The sequence below is a fragment of the Pyrgilauda ruficollis genome, unplaced genomic scaffold (assembly GCF_017590135.1).
Source record: "Pyrgilauda ruficollis isolate IOZ18807 unplaced genomic scaffold, ASM1759013v1 scaffold77, whole genome shotgun sequence".
NCBI classification, from domain to species: domain Eukaryota; kingdom Metazoa; phylum Chordata; class Aves; order Passeriformes; family Passeridae; genus Pyrgilauda; species Pyrgilauda ruficollis.
Window position 1 is genome coordinate 1,569,105 of NW_024529599.1, and position 17,352 is coordinate 1,586,456.

At 48.8% G+C, this 17,352-nt stretch overlaps 1 protein-coding gene across 1 annotated transcript; it reads right to left on the reverse strand.

Moving 5' to 3' along the window:
- Positions 1-8,948: 8,948 nt before the first annotated feature.
- On the reverse strand, positions 8,949-13,402 carry LOC121363883 (melanin-concentrating hormone receptor 1-like). The gene is made up of 2 exons (XM_041486629.1): positions 13,345-13,402; positions 8,949-10,162 (listed from the first exon to the last, which is right to left on the reverse strand). Exons 1-2 carry the CDS (start codon positions 13,400-13,402, stop codon positions 9,114-9,116), a joined length of 1,107 nt encoding a protein of 368 aa, XP_041342563.1. The 3' UTR covers positions 8,949-9,113.
- Between the last annotated feature and the right edge of the window lie 3,950 nt (positions 13,403-17,352).

Consider the following 17,352-nt stretch of genomic DNA (forward strand, 5'->3'; position numbering starts at 1 on the left):
ACTTCACAGGAAATCAAATGTGGGAGTTGATTTTTTTAAAAATAATGTTGCAATAAGGAAAAAAAAAAAGCTGTACAAGTAATTTGTTCAGCAGAAATTAACTCAGCTTTTAAATTAGAAAAGGTTTATTGACTGGTGTGTTTTAAGTGCTGATGATTTGAGGACTGTATAGCACAATGAGAATTTGTCCCTCCACACAAATGTAATAAATAAAAACAAAGTGTGTTTTTATATATAGAGTTCCTTCATGATACAGGTTTGCAATTGGAAAGTTCCCTCAATTTGCACACTGCAGTGCAAATGGGAGAAGATGGGAACCATAGAAACATCAATAATAAATCCCCAGAAGAAAAGGAAACTTTGGTGAAACAATGTCCCTGCTTGACCCTGAAAGACGGTTATGGAAACAAACCTGTGGGAAGCTGGAGTCACAGCCAGGTGTGTGCCAGCCCTCAGGGGATGCAGATGTCCCTTTCAGGTTCAGCCCAAAAAAGGCTGGCAACTGCTTTTAGGTAGAGGTGTATGAGGGCAGGGACCTTTCCTAAACCCAGGACACAGAATGAAGTGTTCATTCAGCTCAAGCACCCAACTTCTGCAGTATCTCAGCAGGGATGCTCTAAGCACCAGCTTCACTCTGACCAGTTAAAGTGTTTTTGTCTGTCAGGGAGGAAATGAAAATGTGCAGACCAGAAACTCTTACAGGCCCAGGAAGGATGTTCCATTCCTATGCTAGATGGTTGTGTTGCCAGCATCCCCTTGCTGACATTTTGTGCTTTGTTGGGTTTGCTTTGCTGTGTGGGGTGTTTTGGCAGCAGCATGGCCAGGGAATGCCTGGTGGGGGAGCCTGGACAGGTGCTGAAACCCCTGTGCCAGTTGGACTGAAAAATTATAAACAGCCAAAATCAACTGTCCTGCAGAGCCACTAACAAGGCAAACAGAGTGCAATAGATTTTGGTAAAACTTGCTTCTGGTTTTAAACAGCTCAATAATTCTATTCTCAGAGTGTGCTTGAAGAGCTTGGAATTGACTGTGAGGGTTTTTTAATTTTATTCCCTAAGAGAAAGCAGCAGGAGCTAACTTCTGGAGGTGGTATATTTCAAAAGAAGAAACCCCACAAATTCTTTCTTTCATAAAGAACAAGGAGATTGTTTCCCTTTGGCTACCCTTCCCTCAGTGCTGAATGTCTTGCTCTCTGAATGTCCAGTCCCTGTTGCTCCTTCTGGAGCTTAGAACAATCCTCCCAGGGGTGCTGCTCACTTCTCTTGACTATTTCCACTCCCCAGGTGGCACAAACAGTGCTGACTCGTCTCTTTGCCAAGTCCTTAGCTCTTCCCTGTGTCTTTTCCTTCCCACTGCCGGTATCATCACCCTTGGCCATGGATCTTGTTTCAAGATATCTCACTCCCTGTTATTTGGTGAAAACTGTCCAGCCTTTTCCAGATGACACAGCCAGGTGCTGTCAGTGCTATCCCAGATTCCTCCTGTGCAGGATTTCCAAGTCAAACCCAGTTTGAGTAACACAGCCCTTTTCTAGCTCATCATCAAGGCGAGGAAGGAGCAGATTAAAGAAACTATGGAATTTAGCACTTGATCCATCTTCCATCCTCCAAAGTTATCCCATTCCTCTTTAAAGAAGGGATTAAACACTCCTGGAGAAGACAGCTGGCAGATCTAGATATCCCAGCTCCTTCCTGGCTCCTGGAATCTGTTTTCTGTGAGCAATTCTGTACATCAGCTGTAAGTCACCCTGTCTTGTACTCATCTGAAGCAACACTCACTGCTGGCCATCTCCCCCAGCCCACAGGATGTATCTGAGATCTTTGAAGCTTTTAAATAAGCACATTTTAAAGGATTAGGACCGTGAGGTGATTTGGGGAGATTAGAGGAATGGAGGTTGTGCTGTGTTTAACACACCAAGGCTCAGCTGCTCTGCCTGGCCCCTGGTGCTGCAGCTCCCCAGCAGCTTTGGTCTGTCACTGGTGGCTTTGTCTTTCCTTGAGCCACCCACTGCTCTCTCCTGTTTTCCTTTCCTCTACTTAAGGACAGTCAGGATAAGCAGTTGCTTTTCTCAGCAGTACTGAAGATTTTATCTGAGACAACAGCCCACACTTTCCAAGGATAAAATTATCCTCCTTATTCTCCTGTCTCCAGCCTTCATCTGAGGTTTGGGTCATAAATACTTGTAAAACATCTGAAATTTTTAGACTCGGGAACTAGAGGACAGCAACAGGTCATCTTGCCTTCTTAGCAGCTCATTTTGGTGGTGAAATCAGAGCCCTGAGTCTTAGGCAGCCAGAAGAAGCTTTTGGCATGACTCAGACCTTGTTTGGCTTGGCTTTTCTCTAATCCCAAGTCATTAATCTCAGGGGAAGCAGTGGTGAGTGAGAGGAGGCTCTGGATTTCCCTGCGGCCGAGGGGTCTGAGGCTGCCTGTGCCCCTGGGAGCTGGGCAGTGCTGGCAGTGCCTGCTGGGTGCCCTTGTGCAGGGTGCCATCCTTTGGTACCCACACCCCTTGGGAGGTTTGGCTGCTTTGGTCCCAGAGCATCTTCCAGGCAGGTTCCCTGGTTAACTGTTGTTGAAGGTGTCAGGGTGAGTCTGGAGATAAAACAAAAGCATGTTTAGGTCTTTATGATGTTCTTCTTATGAGAGACAACTGCCCAGCTCAGCCTCTTCTTCCATCCTGTAGCCTTCAGAGCTCCAGGAGAGCTGGTAGGGCCAGAGAGAAAGGCAGAACCTGACTGTATCCAGCACAGCCCTTTTCCCAGCTGCACACAAAGCTGGTCTGCTCCTCTCCCCACTAAAGCCAGGAGTAATTAGCTGTGCTGTAGCAATATAATGAACAGTGGGGCTGGATTTGCTGGGTAAAGCCTCCCTCAGCACACAGGAGACATCTTAATTAGCCTGATTGGGCCACTACATGGTTGATGGGGAGATGCTGGAATGTTGTTTTTCTTTTTTTCCTTTTACTCTGAGCCTGAAAGTGTCAGGAAAAGGGGGGGGGAGGGGGTGCAGTTCATTAAAATCCTCCCAAGAAAGACACATGATTTATTTCTCATGGAACAATCGATGTTTCCCATGCTGCAGAAAGGCTGAGTATTAATTACAGCAAATGAGCCCTTTCTCATTGAACTGCCAGTGTTTGTTCTTAGACCTGAGCCCCCCAGTACTGACTGGGGGCTGTGGCTGGCACAGCCTGGGAGCAAATGTTCATGTGCTTTCTTCAATGGCAGCAGTTGGCTGAGGAAAAATATCTGGATCTGAATGAAAGCAAAGGGCTTGTTCTCACTCTCAGAGGTGACATTTTACTCTTTTCTTTTTCTTCTCAAATAGTTTCTGTGTTGATAACGTAACAAATGTACAAGTCCAGAGCACTTGAAGGTCTAAGATGAAATCCTAGCTGGAATCTAGGTGGTTGTAACCAGTTGACCTTTAAGGAGAACAAAAGTGGGCGGGAGTTAAGTCCCCAAAAGGTTTAGTGCAAATTGAAATTTAGGTCTTAATTCACAAGCTGAGAGGAAGGAGGACAGGGAGCCCTGATGTGAACAGTCTGCTCCTTTCACAATCTCTTTCAATATCATGGTGGGAGGGACCTGGCTGCTGGAGAAGGTGCTCCTCCAAGAGCAAAGTTCCTAAAGGAGTAAGTCAATAAGAACTTTTAGAAACTCTCATCAGTGATAACTTCACCCACTGTTTCCATCCCTCTGCTTATCCCTACTGAGTCCTCTGTGCCAAAATGTGCATGAAAATGTTAGAATTTGCCTTTCTGTGTTCAAGCCCCATGGGAGAAGGGGGTAGAGGATTGGAGGCTGGAGTAGGATGTGGGTGTGAGACATCCTGCTCCTGGACGAGGCAGGAGCCTTCCTTGCTGTGGCTGCCTAAGGAGAGCTCTGCTCTCTGCCCTGAAGGGTCTGGTGGGGCAGGGAATGGCAGACCAGTGTTTCTGAGCATTTGTAGGAAGATAATTGTAAGAGCTCCTCCAGACTTAGCAAAGGCAACAGAGTAGTAACTAAACACAGAATAATTAAATCGATGCCACTGACTCTCAGGCTGCCTACTCTGTGAGTGGAAACCTGCAGGGGACACAAGAGCACAGGTTGGAGGGAAGGGCTGACTCATCTGCTAACTCAGTTTCAAGTAGAAGAAAAGAGGTTTAAAGCTTAAACAGGGACACGCTCCAGTTTTGGTTTAACTAAAGCTTGGAAAAATCATTGTCCCAAATGCATTTCTGTGGATCCAGATCCCATTGCAATGCCGTGCTGGACGAGGAACAGTTGGTGCCTGGGGTGGGATCTGCTCCCTGGGGTGCTAAAAACCCCCTCAGTGCTGTGGTGCCAATTCACCCCTGGTGTGATGGGCAGAACCTGGCTCTCATTTCCAAAGGACTGACCCTGTGTGGACCTGCAGGACGAGGCCTTGAGCCCTCCGTGGTGCTTGTGCTGTTCAGCTGCTGTGCGTGGGCAGGGCGAGGCCGACGCCGTGACTTGGCTTCGGAGGAGCAGAGCAGGGACCCAGGGAGCATGGACCTGACTCCAGCAGTGTGTAGGGATGGTGAGAGGTACTGGGGTGACACCCTGAGGGCTTCTCCGGTGTGTTTGTGCCTCTGGAAGCACTGCTCTGTGCACGGCCACGCTGAGGCCACTTCTCATGGGTGGCTCTGCAGTTGTGGGAGCCCAGCTCTACCCTTTGGGAGGAACCAGTGCTGCTGCTGTCCCTGAGCCAGACTGGGACAGCAGGAGTGGTGCTTTTCATAGCAAGGCAGCCCTCCTGGTAGAAAGATGTGACAGGAATGATTATTGTGTCCTATATGATCACAGGAGCTGTTTTCCAAAGAGGATATGGATAGGGACAAAAGCTCTGAGCTGGTATCTTCTCCCATACCCTTCTGCAGCTGTGGTCCACATCTCTTAGCAAAGTTTTTTCCCCAGTTCAGTGAGTTCCCTGTTCAATGCAGATTCTGGAGACTGGAGGAGCCCTTCACTGGGAGAATGGGGCTGAAGATGAGACATCCTTCCCCCTTTACTTCTCCCCTGTGGTTGTGTTTCCTTCTTGCTGCCCCTCCCCATCCTCACAGCAGGGATGGAGCCAGTGGAAAGGCTGTGCGGGTTTGGCTGTGCTGCTTTGCTAACAGGGGGTGAGCAGGGGCAGGGCATTGCTGTGTGGTCCCTGCATCTGGCAGGAGGATTTAGGAGAAGTGAGTTTAGGGCTGGGAACGTATCTGTACCTGCCACGTGGCTCCTCTCCCACCGGTGAGTCTGCTGAATGAAATGCATTCAATTAGCAGCCCAGGAGGGCTGAGAAACAGGATTAGTCAGGCTCTGGCTGTGTCCCAGGGGCCAGTGAGTCACCCCATCTTTCCCTTCTCCCCACCCTGCAGCCTCCATCCGTGTGCTCCATCACGGCTGAAGTTTTCTCCTGGGCAGGTTTGGCTGTGCACAGACTTCAGGTGGAGAGGGGTGTCCAGGATGTCACCAGCTGGGCCCCGGGGAGCTCAGCTCCAGGGATGGCTTGGCAGAGCTGTGACTGGGGGAAGGCAGGAGTTTGTTTTGCTGCCTGTGGGGACACAAGGAGGTGGAGAATGGAATAGAGGTAACAGAGAAGGGTGAGCTGGGGACTGAATCCTGCCACGAGCAGCCAAGGATGGCTTTGTCACTAGGAGGGAAAGTAGGAGTAAAAGTACACTGGACCATCTGCCCTTTTGTGAGAGTTTATCAAGAGCAGAGCTGTGACATGTGGCTTCACTTGCACCTCTGAGGACAATGAGGGGAAGAGGAGGGGCTGGAGAGTGAACCCATCTGTCGCCCTGCTGTCTGACAAGGCAGCTCACAAACACATGGGAGAAGTGCTGGCAAAATGAGCAGAGGAAATTTGTCTCCTCAAGCATAGCAGGCTGTTGATCTGAAAAACCAGATTGAATAGTTTTTCTACCACCCTTTGGTTTTGAGGGTGTTTTTCCCCTGTTTTTTTAGCTGGATTTCCCTTTGATTTCTCCCAGGATAGAAAACGGGCTGTGTATGGGAAGCAGCACTGCTGGGAAATGAGCTGCCTTATCTCTGCCCTTCTCACGGCGCCTCTCGGGCAGCCCTCGCAGCACTCCGGGCTCTCCATCCCTGCACGAGTAGCTGGGCCCTTCCCTACTTTGCAATTCCCTTTATTCAGGCTCTGCCCTTGGTAACCAAGGCACTGAGACAGGAGATCACATAATAAATACAAAGAGCAGAGGGACAAAGGGGTAAAGCTGAACACAAACCAGAATGTCAATGGACTCTCTGAGTGAATAAAGCCAGCTCTGAAAAAGTTGGGAAAGGGATAGGATGTTTGGAGGAGGTGACACCAAGGTGCACAGACTGTGTAGCTCCTGGAAGGCCTTGCCTTACTGTCCAGGTAGAGTGACACCTCTAAAGGCATTTGATCAGCAGGTTTGCTCCTAAGGACAGGCTTTTGCTCACCTTGCCCTGTGCTTTGGGGTGATTTTGGGAAGCTGACAAAAGTTATATGCTGGCTGTGTTCTTTGCTAGTTTGCTTCCTATCTGTGCCTTTCTTCCTAGCCTCTCCATACATACACAGGTGTCCATATCCTTGTCCTCTCAGGGAGTATTTGTCACACTTTTATGGATGTACATGGAAAGGGAAGGACCCCACAGCCAGTATTTAAGCATTTGGACTAGGAAACCCCTTCAGGACAGGCAGGAGAAACATGAGGGAATGAAGCCATGAGCCTTTGCAGGGTAGTGGGATGGGGCACATGCTTCTCCTGGGACACTGGCTGACTGGAAGCTTTCTCCGTGGTGTTGGGACCAGTCTCTCCAGTACAGCTTTCCACCTCACACAGATGAGATCTACAGGACTTCAAGCTGGGAAGGTGCCTGTGTTGTGGTCAGTGTTGGTTGGACTGGTGTGTTGACTTCAGTGTGATGAGATCTGGGAAAGGTCTGCCCCACAAACCCCTCCTGAGTGCTGCACCAGTCGGTGCTGGGGTGGCCTCCCTTCTTGGTTAGCCCACTTGCCCCTGTGGTTTTTAGCTCATGGCTTGGCCACGCTGTTCAGATCGACTCACTTCAGATGGGAACAGACTCGTTCGACCATAAACACCTTTACTGTGTAAGCAAGATAATATCTTCAATGTACTGCTCTCTGCCAGAGCCCTGATAACTCAGGCTGTTTTCACCTCTCATACTTTCCTTATGGCTGGCACTAGAGGAAGAAACACCCACCCAGTCATTACCACCTCCTTTCCCAGAAAAGTGTGCCAGTTCTTCCCTTCCCTGCCTCATGGGAGAAAGGTAACACAATAGCTTCCCTTGTCCCGAGGGCAAGTCTGGCTGGCACAGCACACATCCTCCTCGACCTTCGCTCCATCCGAGCCCTTCAGGGAGAGTACTGACCAAAGAGCAAAGCAGCTCCGTGAAAAACAGCAGGTGAAAATTCCTGGCAGTTAAAACGGAGCAAAGACTTTTGAGCCATAAAGCTTGAAAGTTCTGCAGGTGTCTGGCTTTGTTGGCTGGGGAAAAGCAGGCGAAAAATCCGCAAGATAATCTCAGTCACGGTCTGGATGTGCTGGTTTTGACAGAGCCTGGAAGAAAATACAGAGAGACCCTGTCCTGAGGTTTGTCCAATGACTCAGAAGGCAACGTGCTGCATCTGATGGTGTCAGAGGTGCTGGTGCTGCACACCTGACTGCTTTGATCGCCAGAGGTGAGCGAATGGCTGTGTGCTCTCTGCAGGGTGTAGCCTGAAATATTGACTGTACTTGAATGCACTTACAAGTGTGATGTGTGTACTTGAATGCACTTACAGCTGTGAGAGTGTGTGTGTGGCTTAGGACACCCTGTGCAGGTGACCAGTTTTGCTTTGGAGCTGAGTAAGGGTGAAATTCTGTTCTCAGCATATCGTGGGTGGCTGGTGGCGTGAAACCCTAAGTGTGGTATAACAAATTCCTTTGGACTGTTTGATCTTTTTAATTCTTTAAATTAAATCCATCTACAGTAACCCGTCCCTCCATGTCTGACAAAGTGGTGAACAATGCCTGCGTGGTCCCTGTGGAGCCCAGCACAGGCTGTCGGTGTAATCCCTGCTTTGAGCTGATCTCTGCTGTCTTTTCTCTACTTTATAATGAGCAGAGTTACTTCCTAACCTCCAACTGTTAAAGCTGCATATACAACACACAGACATTTAATTTTCCCTCTTTTAACTTAGTGTAAAGCATTTGTTATTTTTGAGGAAGCTGCATAAGCAACTCTGCTTCCCCTGAGCTGCTTTTTCACAGCTTCTCGCTCCACAGATTGTGATTTTTAGTCCTGCTTAAAACCCTCTGCCGGGGGTTCCCCAATGGCCGTGCAGACTGTGAGGCACAAGAGCAGCATGAAGAACTAGCACTGTGAAAATCTGCTCATTGGCATGAAAAACCACAAAGCTGGTGTTAGCAGCAGCAGTTTTGAGAATTCTTTGGAATCCCTTGAAGCAGTGCGATTATTATGTGTCTTATTTTGCTTGAAATATTTGGGATTAGCATCAAAATGAGCCAGTTCTTGAAGTGTTTTGGTTGCCAAACAATACAGCCCACTGGAGGCAGATGGGGCTGGACTGAAAAGCCAAGCAACAGGGTTGGGTGAGACTTCTGTCCCCAAGATCTCTCTGCTGTGTGCTTCTAGAATATCAGCACAGCCAGCAAAGTCTGCAGATTACTTAAAAAAAAAAAAAAAAGACATTGTGGTTCAAAGGTTCAAGTTTGAATGAAGAAGCTCTATGTTGACAAGCTGCTTAGGAACCCTGGTTGGGCCAAGAGATGAGGAATCATTGGGCAGTGTTGTTAGAGGTTTTACTCTTGTAGGGTGAATATTCCCCCCAGAAATCCTTTCTGTCCTTTCCTCTCTTTTCCATTCATCCTCTTTGGGGGCCCAGTGGTGGTGGAGTCCTGTGCAGGGTGAAAAACGGCAGCACACAGAATCTCACAGGCTGGGAGCAGTGCAGGAACAGAGTAATGGAAAAGATAGGCACCTGCATTTTGGAGGTGGAAGTTTGTAGTCCATAGGCATCTCCTAGACTTGCCTGAAGCTGCTGCTCCTCCATCAAATCCCAGATCCAGAGGCTTTCTGCTGCCCTCCCTTCAGAGCGCCCTAGTGAACAGCCACAGTCACCGGCAGCGAGCGTGGGGAAAAGTCCTCCTGAAACTGAGTCTGCTGGGTGGATTCTGACGCCAGCTTCAGGCACACGCTGGCCTCTGTCATGCTGTTGTTGTTGGCAGAGCTGCTGTTGCGACAGGGCTCTTTGGCGGGGCGAATGGCCACCAGGAACTGGCGCTTGAAGGTCTCGCTGAGGGCGATGTAAAGGAAGGGGTTGAGGCAGCTGTTGGCGTAGCCCAAGCTAATGGCAAAGTCGTAGGCGTAAAAGAAGGCCATGGATGGGGTGTCGATGCCCAGGTGAACAAGCTGGAGGATGTAGAAGGGAGCCCAGCAAATAAAAAAGGCGGAACAGATGGCGACTGCCATTCGGGTGACCTTCTTCGTACGCACCCGGAGACTCCTCTGGGGCAGCGGGACCACGGTGGTGGCCATGTGCTGGAGGATCTTGAAATAGACCACGCAGATGATGACCAAGGGCACAGCAAAGGCCAGCATGAACTGGTAGAGGGTGAACCAGTAGATGTCGGTCTCTGGGTTGGGGAGCAGGAGAGCGCAGCGCACAGTCCCGTCCTCCAGGGGCATGAGGCCTGCGTACATCCACACGGGAATGATGGTCAGGAAGGACAGGAGCCACACCAGGCAGATGACGAGAGCCGCAACGCACGGCGTCCGAACGTAGGTGGACTTGAGGGGGTAGACGGTGGCCAGGTAGCGGTCCAGTGTCATCACTGTGAGGATGTTGGTGCTGGTGATCTGGCTGTTTGTGTCCAGGGCGGTGATGATGGTGCACAGGGGAGCTCCAAAGTACCACGAGCCGTTGCCTAAGAGCTGGTGGATGAGGAAGGGCATGCCCAGGAGGAAGAGGAGGTCCACGATGGAGAGGTTGAAGATGAAAATATCAGGCACGGTCTGCTTGCACCTCAGCTTCTTCTTCTTGACGATAGTGAAGATCACAATGAGGTTCCCCATGATGCCCAGGAAGCAGATGATGCTGAAGAGACTGGGCATGATCACATTGGTGTGTGGTGCTGGCTTCTCTGCTACTGCCAAAACAAACCAAAGCAGTGAGTGCAACCCAAAGACAACCTCTTTACAATTCAGTGTGCTTGCCCTGTCCTGCAAATGCACCCATCCCCATCAAAAACATAGATTGGAATGATTTTTAATACCCTTTCCAGCACTTGGAGAGGCTAAGCTGGGGATTTGGCACTTCCTTCTCTGCCTCTCAGTACGTGCAGCATGTCCAAACCTGGCTATGTGCAGGCATCTTTCCTCAGCTCTCCCGATGTGCTTCTGTCCTGCTCTGCAACTCCCCAGCCCTTTTTTGAGGGTCTAATCTCTGGCTGGCATGCCTCTGCATTCACCAGCACCTGACAGAGTTGAGAGTAACTTTTATTCCTTGGAGTGAAGTGGTTTTAGCTGTTTTTGAGGGGAGTGGGTGAGGCAGCTTGTGCTTCCCACACCGGAGAAGTAAAGTCTTTCTGTGGGTGCCAAAATCTGGATAAAGTCAATGCTCAAGCTGCTGTCAGAAAGCTTCAGTTTATCTGTTGTATGGTATGAGACACAGAGTTCATTGGCCATGCAGGCAGACACCTCATGCTTATCTGTATTGTGAGATCTGGGACTGTACCCTGGCTGTGTCCCTGTTCTCTTACCAAGGTTAGGTCAGAGAACATTCTTCTTTCCATCTTGCTTCCCTGCCTCTCTCCCTTTCTCTAGTGTCTTTCCTAAAAAGAAATCTAAGTATGTAGCCAGACAAGGATGGGGGAGTATGTTTCAGAGGAGCCCTTCAACAGGGATTGTCTAGGAGAAAAACAGCTTAAAGCTGTCTTTGAGTTCTGGATGTGGGTGGATTTCCAAGGCAAAATTCTTGCCTGATAACACTTAGCTTATCCACACCAATGCTTGACTGTTGCTCTTTGGGGTGGGACCCCCAAACATAATCATTGGCCTTGTCCCTCACTTGGGTGTAAAATCACATTTTGAAGCCACAAGCTCTTGGGCACAGGAGGTGATGTCGAAGGCAGTGCTGGTGGTGCTCTCTGTTCTGCAGGGTTCCTGTAGTCTAAAACAGCCTTTCTTAGCTGAGGAAAATCTTCTTTCATCTCATTATTCCTTTCCTATGAGACCTGGTGGGGTTTTTTCTAGGAAATGGTTTTGTGTGAGTTATTTATGTTACAAGGACTGTGCGTGACAGCCCCTCAGCCTAGGCTGCCTTTCACTGAATTGCAGATGATTCAATGTGCTGTTAATTGGAAATGTTTTCAGTCACTGAGCTGTTCCATCTCCCTAGCAGCAGAAGTGGGGAAGCCTCCTCCAAAACAACCTAGGGAAATCTTGACAATTAGATTAAGTGGAATAACAGATACTTCAGGTGTAATCTTTGCCAAAGCAGTGTCTGTTTGCTGAAGTGGTATTTGCTGACTTTGACCTCTGGAATTCTTGAGTACAAACTTCCCCACATTTACTTTGGTGTGACAGAGAAGTTTGACGGAATTAGCAAGATAACTGGAGCTACACTGCTGGCCTGTGGCTGGAAATGTGTGTGCCATATATCAGTGCTCTTAGAAGTGGCCATGATGAGCTGCCACTGGCTCAGTCCTTTTGGCATTAGGTAGCAGCGAGCTTAGGCATGAACAAGGCCAATGCCAGAACCCAATAAAGCAGTTCCTGCACCATTTTATTGGGAAGCATCTCTGCAGGTGTTGGAAAGCAGCCAGTGAGGCACAGGAGAACTAGGAGGGGCCTGAAGGTGGAAGCCAGGCTTGGCTGATAAGACAAAAAAGCCTTGTCCAGACCATTTGTGGGGGTTTAAGTGGTCCCTGTTCCTCCTGGTGGCCCATTAATGCAAGGAAATGTACCCTGAGATTTTTAGTAGATAACCTACAGCCATCAGCACCCTCTTGAAATCTGACACCCTTGAGCATCCAAAGATATCTCAAGCCTCCTTAATGCTGGAAGATGGAGGACTAGAAACTGGAAGATGATGATTCTGGTCCTGCAGTTCTGCATAGAACTGGTATGAATTCTGATTTCCTTTCTTTTAACCACAAACTCTATGAGTGTGGTTGGAAAGGATTCTTGGAGCGAAACATAAATGCCACATGGTTAGCTGGAAATTGGGACAAAATGTCCCTTTCCTGCTGCACAATCGATACAGTGCTCATGGCAATTCCATAACATTTGGAATGAGCTCAGCCAGCCTCAAACAGGATGTGTGCAGGCCCAAAGGCTTTGTGTGAGAGGTGGGCTGTGCAGTGCTGTAGCACCCGTCCTGCTGATGCTGTCTGTACCAGCAGTACTTGCATGAATTATTAGCTGCACTAATTTGAAGCTGTAGTTCATGTGTGTTTTATAGGCTGGAGTCAGAAGAGCACATATATCAAATACTAAAAAGTTCTGTCTTTTCTAAAGACTCTTTCATCTTGAGACATCATTGAATCTGAATTTTCAATACTGCTTTTGTGCATATCCAAGTGAACACATTTTGTATTTAAGTAGCTACTTCAGGCATTGATTTGTCCTTGTTTGTAGGTCTGTGGCTGCCCTGATATTTTTTTCTTAAAGTCCCAAAGGGGCTGCACTATGTGAACTGAATGAGGACTGGGCTAATTTTTTTTTCTCTAAGGTACTTGTCGTTCTAAGCCATACCCTGATACGTAAGAGACTTCATCTTCACTGCATTTCAGAAGGAAACCACGCTTTCAGAAAAGAACACTTTCAGAAAAGAACACTTTCAGAAAACCACACTTTTGGTTTCTAAAGAATTGTGCTGGTGCAGAAAGAGTCAAAAACCACATATAAACCACCTTCTGTTGAAGAGTTTCACCAGCTTGAACCATTGAGAACTGTATTGCATTACCCTAAATATTGATTTGAAAACCGGGGCGTATGGAGAAAACTGGTAAGGATCTCTACATCCCTCTCCAGCGCTATCTCATCCTTTCTATGCCTCCCTCCCTGTCTAGCCTGGTTCCTCCCTCCCCAGCAGCCAGGACCTGCGGGCTGCTGGAGTTTGCTGCCTGGCAGCCAACAGGTAGCGGCTGGCCCCGAGCGGTGCGGCGTTCCGGAGCGGGGCTGGGGTCCCGCAGCCCCGGCTCCCCGCCCGTGCCCCCGGCGCTGTCCGCCCGCGGGTGCTGAAGGCGGCGCGGCCCGGGCGGGGCGCGGGGGGTCCCAACCCAGCCCCCGTCACCCCCAGCCCCTCCGAGCCGCCGTCCGCGCTCACCTGAGCCGTTCCGAGCCTCCGGCACCGAGAAGTTACGGGAGGAGTTGCCGGGGGCCATGGCAGCGAGCGCCGGGACGCGGGGCGGAGAAAGTTGGGCAAGTTCCCCCGGCGGCTCCGCGGAGGGACGCGCCGCTCCCCCGCGCTCTCCCGGCGGGAGAAGAGGAGGAGGAAGGAGCCCTCCCAGAGCCGGCCGCCAGCGGCTGAGGCTCGGCTGCGCTCGGTTCCGCTGCCGCCCGCCGAGCCCGAGCGGGTTCTGACATCAAGGAGCAGCTGACTCGGGCAGACGCGCCGGGGGCGAGCATCCCTCGGCGCCGCCGGTGGGAGGGAAGGCGAGTGCGGACACGGGGGCTGGGCAGTGCCCCTTCACATCACACCCCTTCACATCACACCCCGAGGGATGGCTGGCATCTGTGCCCTCCCGGTCACAGCCAGCCTGCGCTCGCCGGCGTCAGGAGGAGTATCAAATTTTATTTTTTTTTTCTTCTTTTAAGTAGCTCTGGTCTGCCTTCGGTGTGTATTTTTCTCTTTAACAGACACACGAACTTTTCATCCCCGAGTCATAGGCACAGCCCCAGTGGGGCTGAAGGATGTTAAGGAAGAAAATTACCCACTGAAAACTGTTGCTTTCGCCCTCCGACGCCTCTAACTCCAATTCTAACCTGAGATACTTCACTTGTAATTAATTCTCTGCTGTTTTCTGCTGTTCTGCTTCTTGCCACAGCTCATTTGCTTCCTAGCTCAAGAAATTAGCTCTGTTGCTAGCTCAGATTTTATTTGTCTTCTATTTGCTTTAAAAATACTAGGCAAGGACTCCCTTGGGTTTTGAGAAGCTGTTTTATTCCTTTTCTTTGCCTTGCCATGGCTGTAGCCTGTGCTTTTCTGTGGCTTTGAGCTGATGATTGTCTTGTGCTCCTGGCCGCTGTTTATACATGAGATGGATTCCTCCATTACGGTTTGATAAATCACACGTTACCAAGGCAAACAGATCGTTCTGTACCTCGGAGCACTTCCTGGACTGAAAAAACCCCATGATATCATGTCAGAAGCCTGTGAGAAATCCAGCAGCAACAGGCAGGGTTTTCTCGGTGGCAGAGCACAGTGCAGTGGATATGGTTTGCTTTATAAAAATGACATATGTCTGTCTGGAAATCTCCCCTGCTTCTGTCTCTTTCTTTCTCTAGTTGCAAAGGCTGGCATCAACTGCAGAAGACGTTTTTTGGAACTTCATAATTCTGTAGGAATCAATCTGTACCTGTAAAAGGGAGACCCAGCACACACAGAACAACAATCCCAGCATGGCCCCTCAGCCAGATTTGGCAGCAGCAGTTTCAGTATGGGCCATTTTTGTGTAACCCAAAGGAGTTCATCATTATTAGGTTGTCCTCTAGTGGACCAGCAGCAGACAGAAATCTGGTGCACATTTTGCCCTGGCATTGAAGCTCTTAGAAATCAGAGACAGGCTGAGGCCAATTTGTCTGCTCTGCTGTAAGTGTTTTTTGAGTCTCTGGAGTTGCCTCAGTCAGTGATTTTCCTGTGAGTTTTTTTCCACGGCAGGTATCTGTGGTATCTAAGTTTTGAACATACACAACTTGTTGAAAAGTGATGTTTCTCAGTTAATATTTCTTTAAAAACTGTTTCCTTCACATCTTGGATAAATGATAGTGTTCATCTGTATGGGGTTACTGCTGCAAAGCAAGCAGTGGTTTGTGTGTGGGTGTTGGAGTGTCGTGAACAGGGTGCTGTCCTCTGCAGAGTGCCTTCGGATAATTTAATTTTATCCAGGCTTGAAGTATGGATTAGGAGTGTTTGCATAGGAAACTGGTAGGCAGTTGCTATTGCAAACATTTTCCCCGCAAAGACAGACTCCTACTCACTTTCCCTGGAGAGGAATGTGGTATCTTATAGCTTTCAAAGAAAGAATCTGACATTTAAATATAGCAGTTGCTCCAAAGCACAACTTTGGTTTTATTTTGCAGTCTCAGCTATTGCTATTCATTTAGAAAAGCCTCACACATGAGGAAACTGTAATTCCTTCTTCTCAGCTGTAGAGGCATAAAAACCCACAGCAGCTCTGTCCCTGACATGACAAAGCCATGCTCAGCATCTGAGATCTGCCTCACCACCATTTCTGTGTCCCTGTTTCATTACTGGGCTTTTATATTCAGACTTTGACAACGTTTGCTTTTCCCTTTTTTTGCTTTGTCAATAATCTGGAAGTTCTTGCCCCTGGGAGGGACTGGTTGTGCAGAGTTTTGCCGAGTTTGAAGGGGTAGAGAGAAGGGAGGAATTGGAGCTGCAGCAACGGGTGATGCGCAGCCTGTCTGTGCACAGAGCTCGCCGTCGGCAGCAGGAGCAGGCACAGCAATCGGCTCATTATCTGGCTGAACACTTGGAGACAGCAGCTCTCTGAAGGACTGGTTCTGTGAGTGCTCATCTACTGGAAACTGCAGCAGGGATGAGCTCTCAGGGGACCTTGGGATATAGCCGATGAGTTGTGCTAACCACTGCATGTAATTACAAGGAAGATTGAGGCACTAACCCCTTGAAAACACCTCTTAAGAGAGAGATATAGTAATTAACATTTAGACAGGGAACTGCCATCTCGACAGCCTAATGATGTAGATAAAAGTGAGGAAATGGAGCTCAGCCCTTGAACATAAAAGAAAGAAAAATTACTTCTTCCTACAAACTTGGCATCACCACTACACTTAGACCATCCTGTATGCAACTTCGCTGTTATGAAGAAAGATAATAATCATCCAAAGCTGCTGCTAGGCAAATTCTGCAACCAGGGAATGAATCTGGCTGGTCTAACAGTGGTTTAACCCTGAAAGGCTCTTGCATTTCAGTAATGAGTTATATTTCCTGTGCCTGTCCCAGCTGGAGATCCTGACTTACACAACACGAGTGGAACCGCAGCATCCCGTGGGGCAGAGAGCAGCGCCGGCTCCTGTTACCGTGCTACTGAAACCATTTCCCCAGCTGGTTTCACCAAATAATTTCTCATTAAATGGGAGACTTTCTCATTTGCTAAATATTTATTTAGCACCTGGCTGCTGCTCTGATTTGCACTCTGGAGAGAGAAGCCTTCGCTAAGAGCCAAGTTGCAAATCCTCCCCTTGAACTCACTGCTCTCCTTACTCACGACTCCAGACTTACTGAATGGGCCTCTGCATTTTTATTGCTTAGCTCTTTGACTGTGATTATATTGATCAAGTAGCCTAGTGGTGAAGTTTTGTTCTTGTAGTGGCCTTAGGGATAGGGATGATCTCACTCAGGATGTGTTAGACATGGTGCATCAACCCTCCGTGCTGGCTGAGTTCTGTCTTTGTCTGACAGCTGCACATCAGTCTCCCTTCTTTCCAGGCAAGATTGGTAAAGCAGTTTCCAACTGCTGTTCCATTTTATCTCCTTTGATTCTGGAAAGTGGGTCTTTGCCACATAACATTTTCCTTCCCTGCAGATAAAAAGTGATAGCAAACTTAAACAATCTTCCTAAAGCCACAGGCTGAGCTTGAGGTCAAAAATTGACAGCAATTCTCTCTACAAGAGCCCTGGTTTAGGCAGCATCTTATCCATCCTCCTGCAATGTCTATCTCAGCACAACTTTTGTATCTCCACAGAGGGATGTGTACTGAATGTAATGATCTGGTTTAAAAACTAAACACAGAAAACTCAAATGTTTGGAGGGGTAGGTTTGTGAAGGCAGCTTGGTGGTGACTCACATGCTGCTGTCATTGATCCAGATGTGCACAGCTGTATGTATGGTCTGGCAGGTTGGAAAGAAGCTGATGTTGCGTTGGTGCCTGACTTGATTCAGGTCAGTGCTAGTGTGTGATGCAGTTCTGCCCTGAGCTGCTATTAACGAACAAGGAGACTGAGCCATGAGCAAACTCCTGATTTCCCAACTCCCAGGCTCTGCTTTCCCTTAGACATGAGATCTCTAATGAAAGCAGCAGGTGAATTCCCTTTCTCAGCTGCTCAATAGCCACATGTGGCTTTACAGGA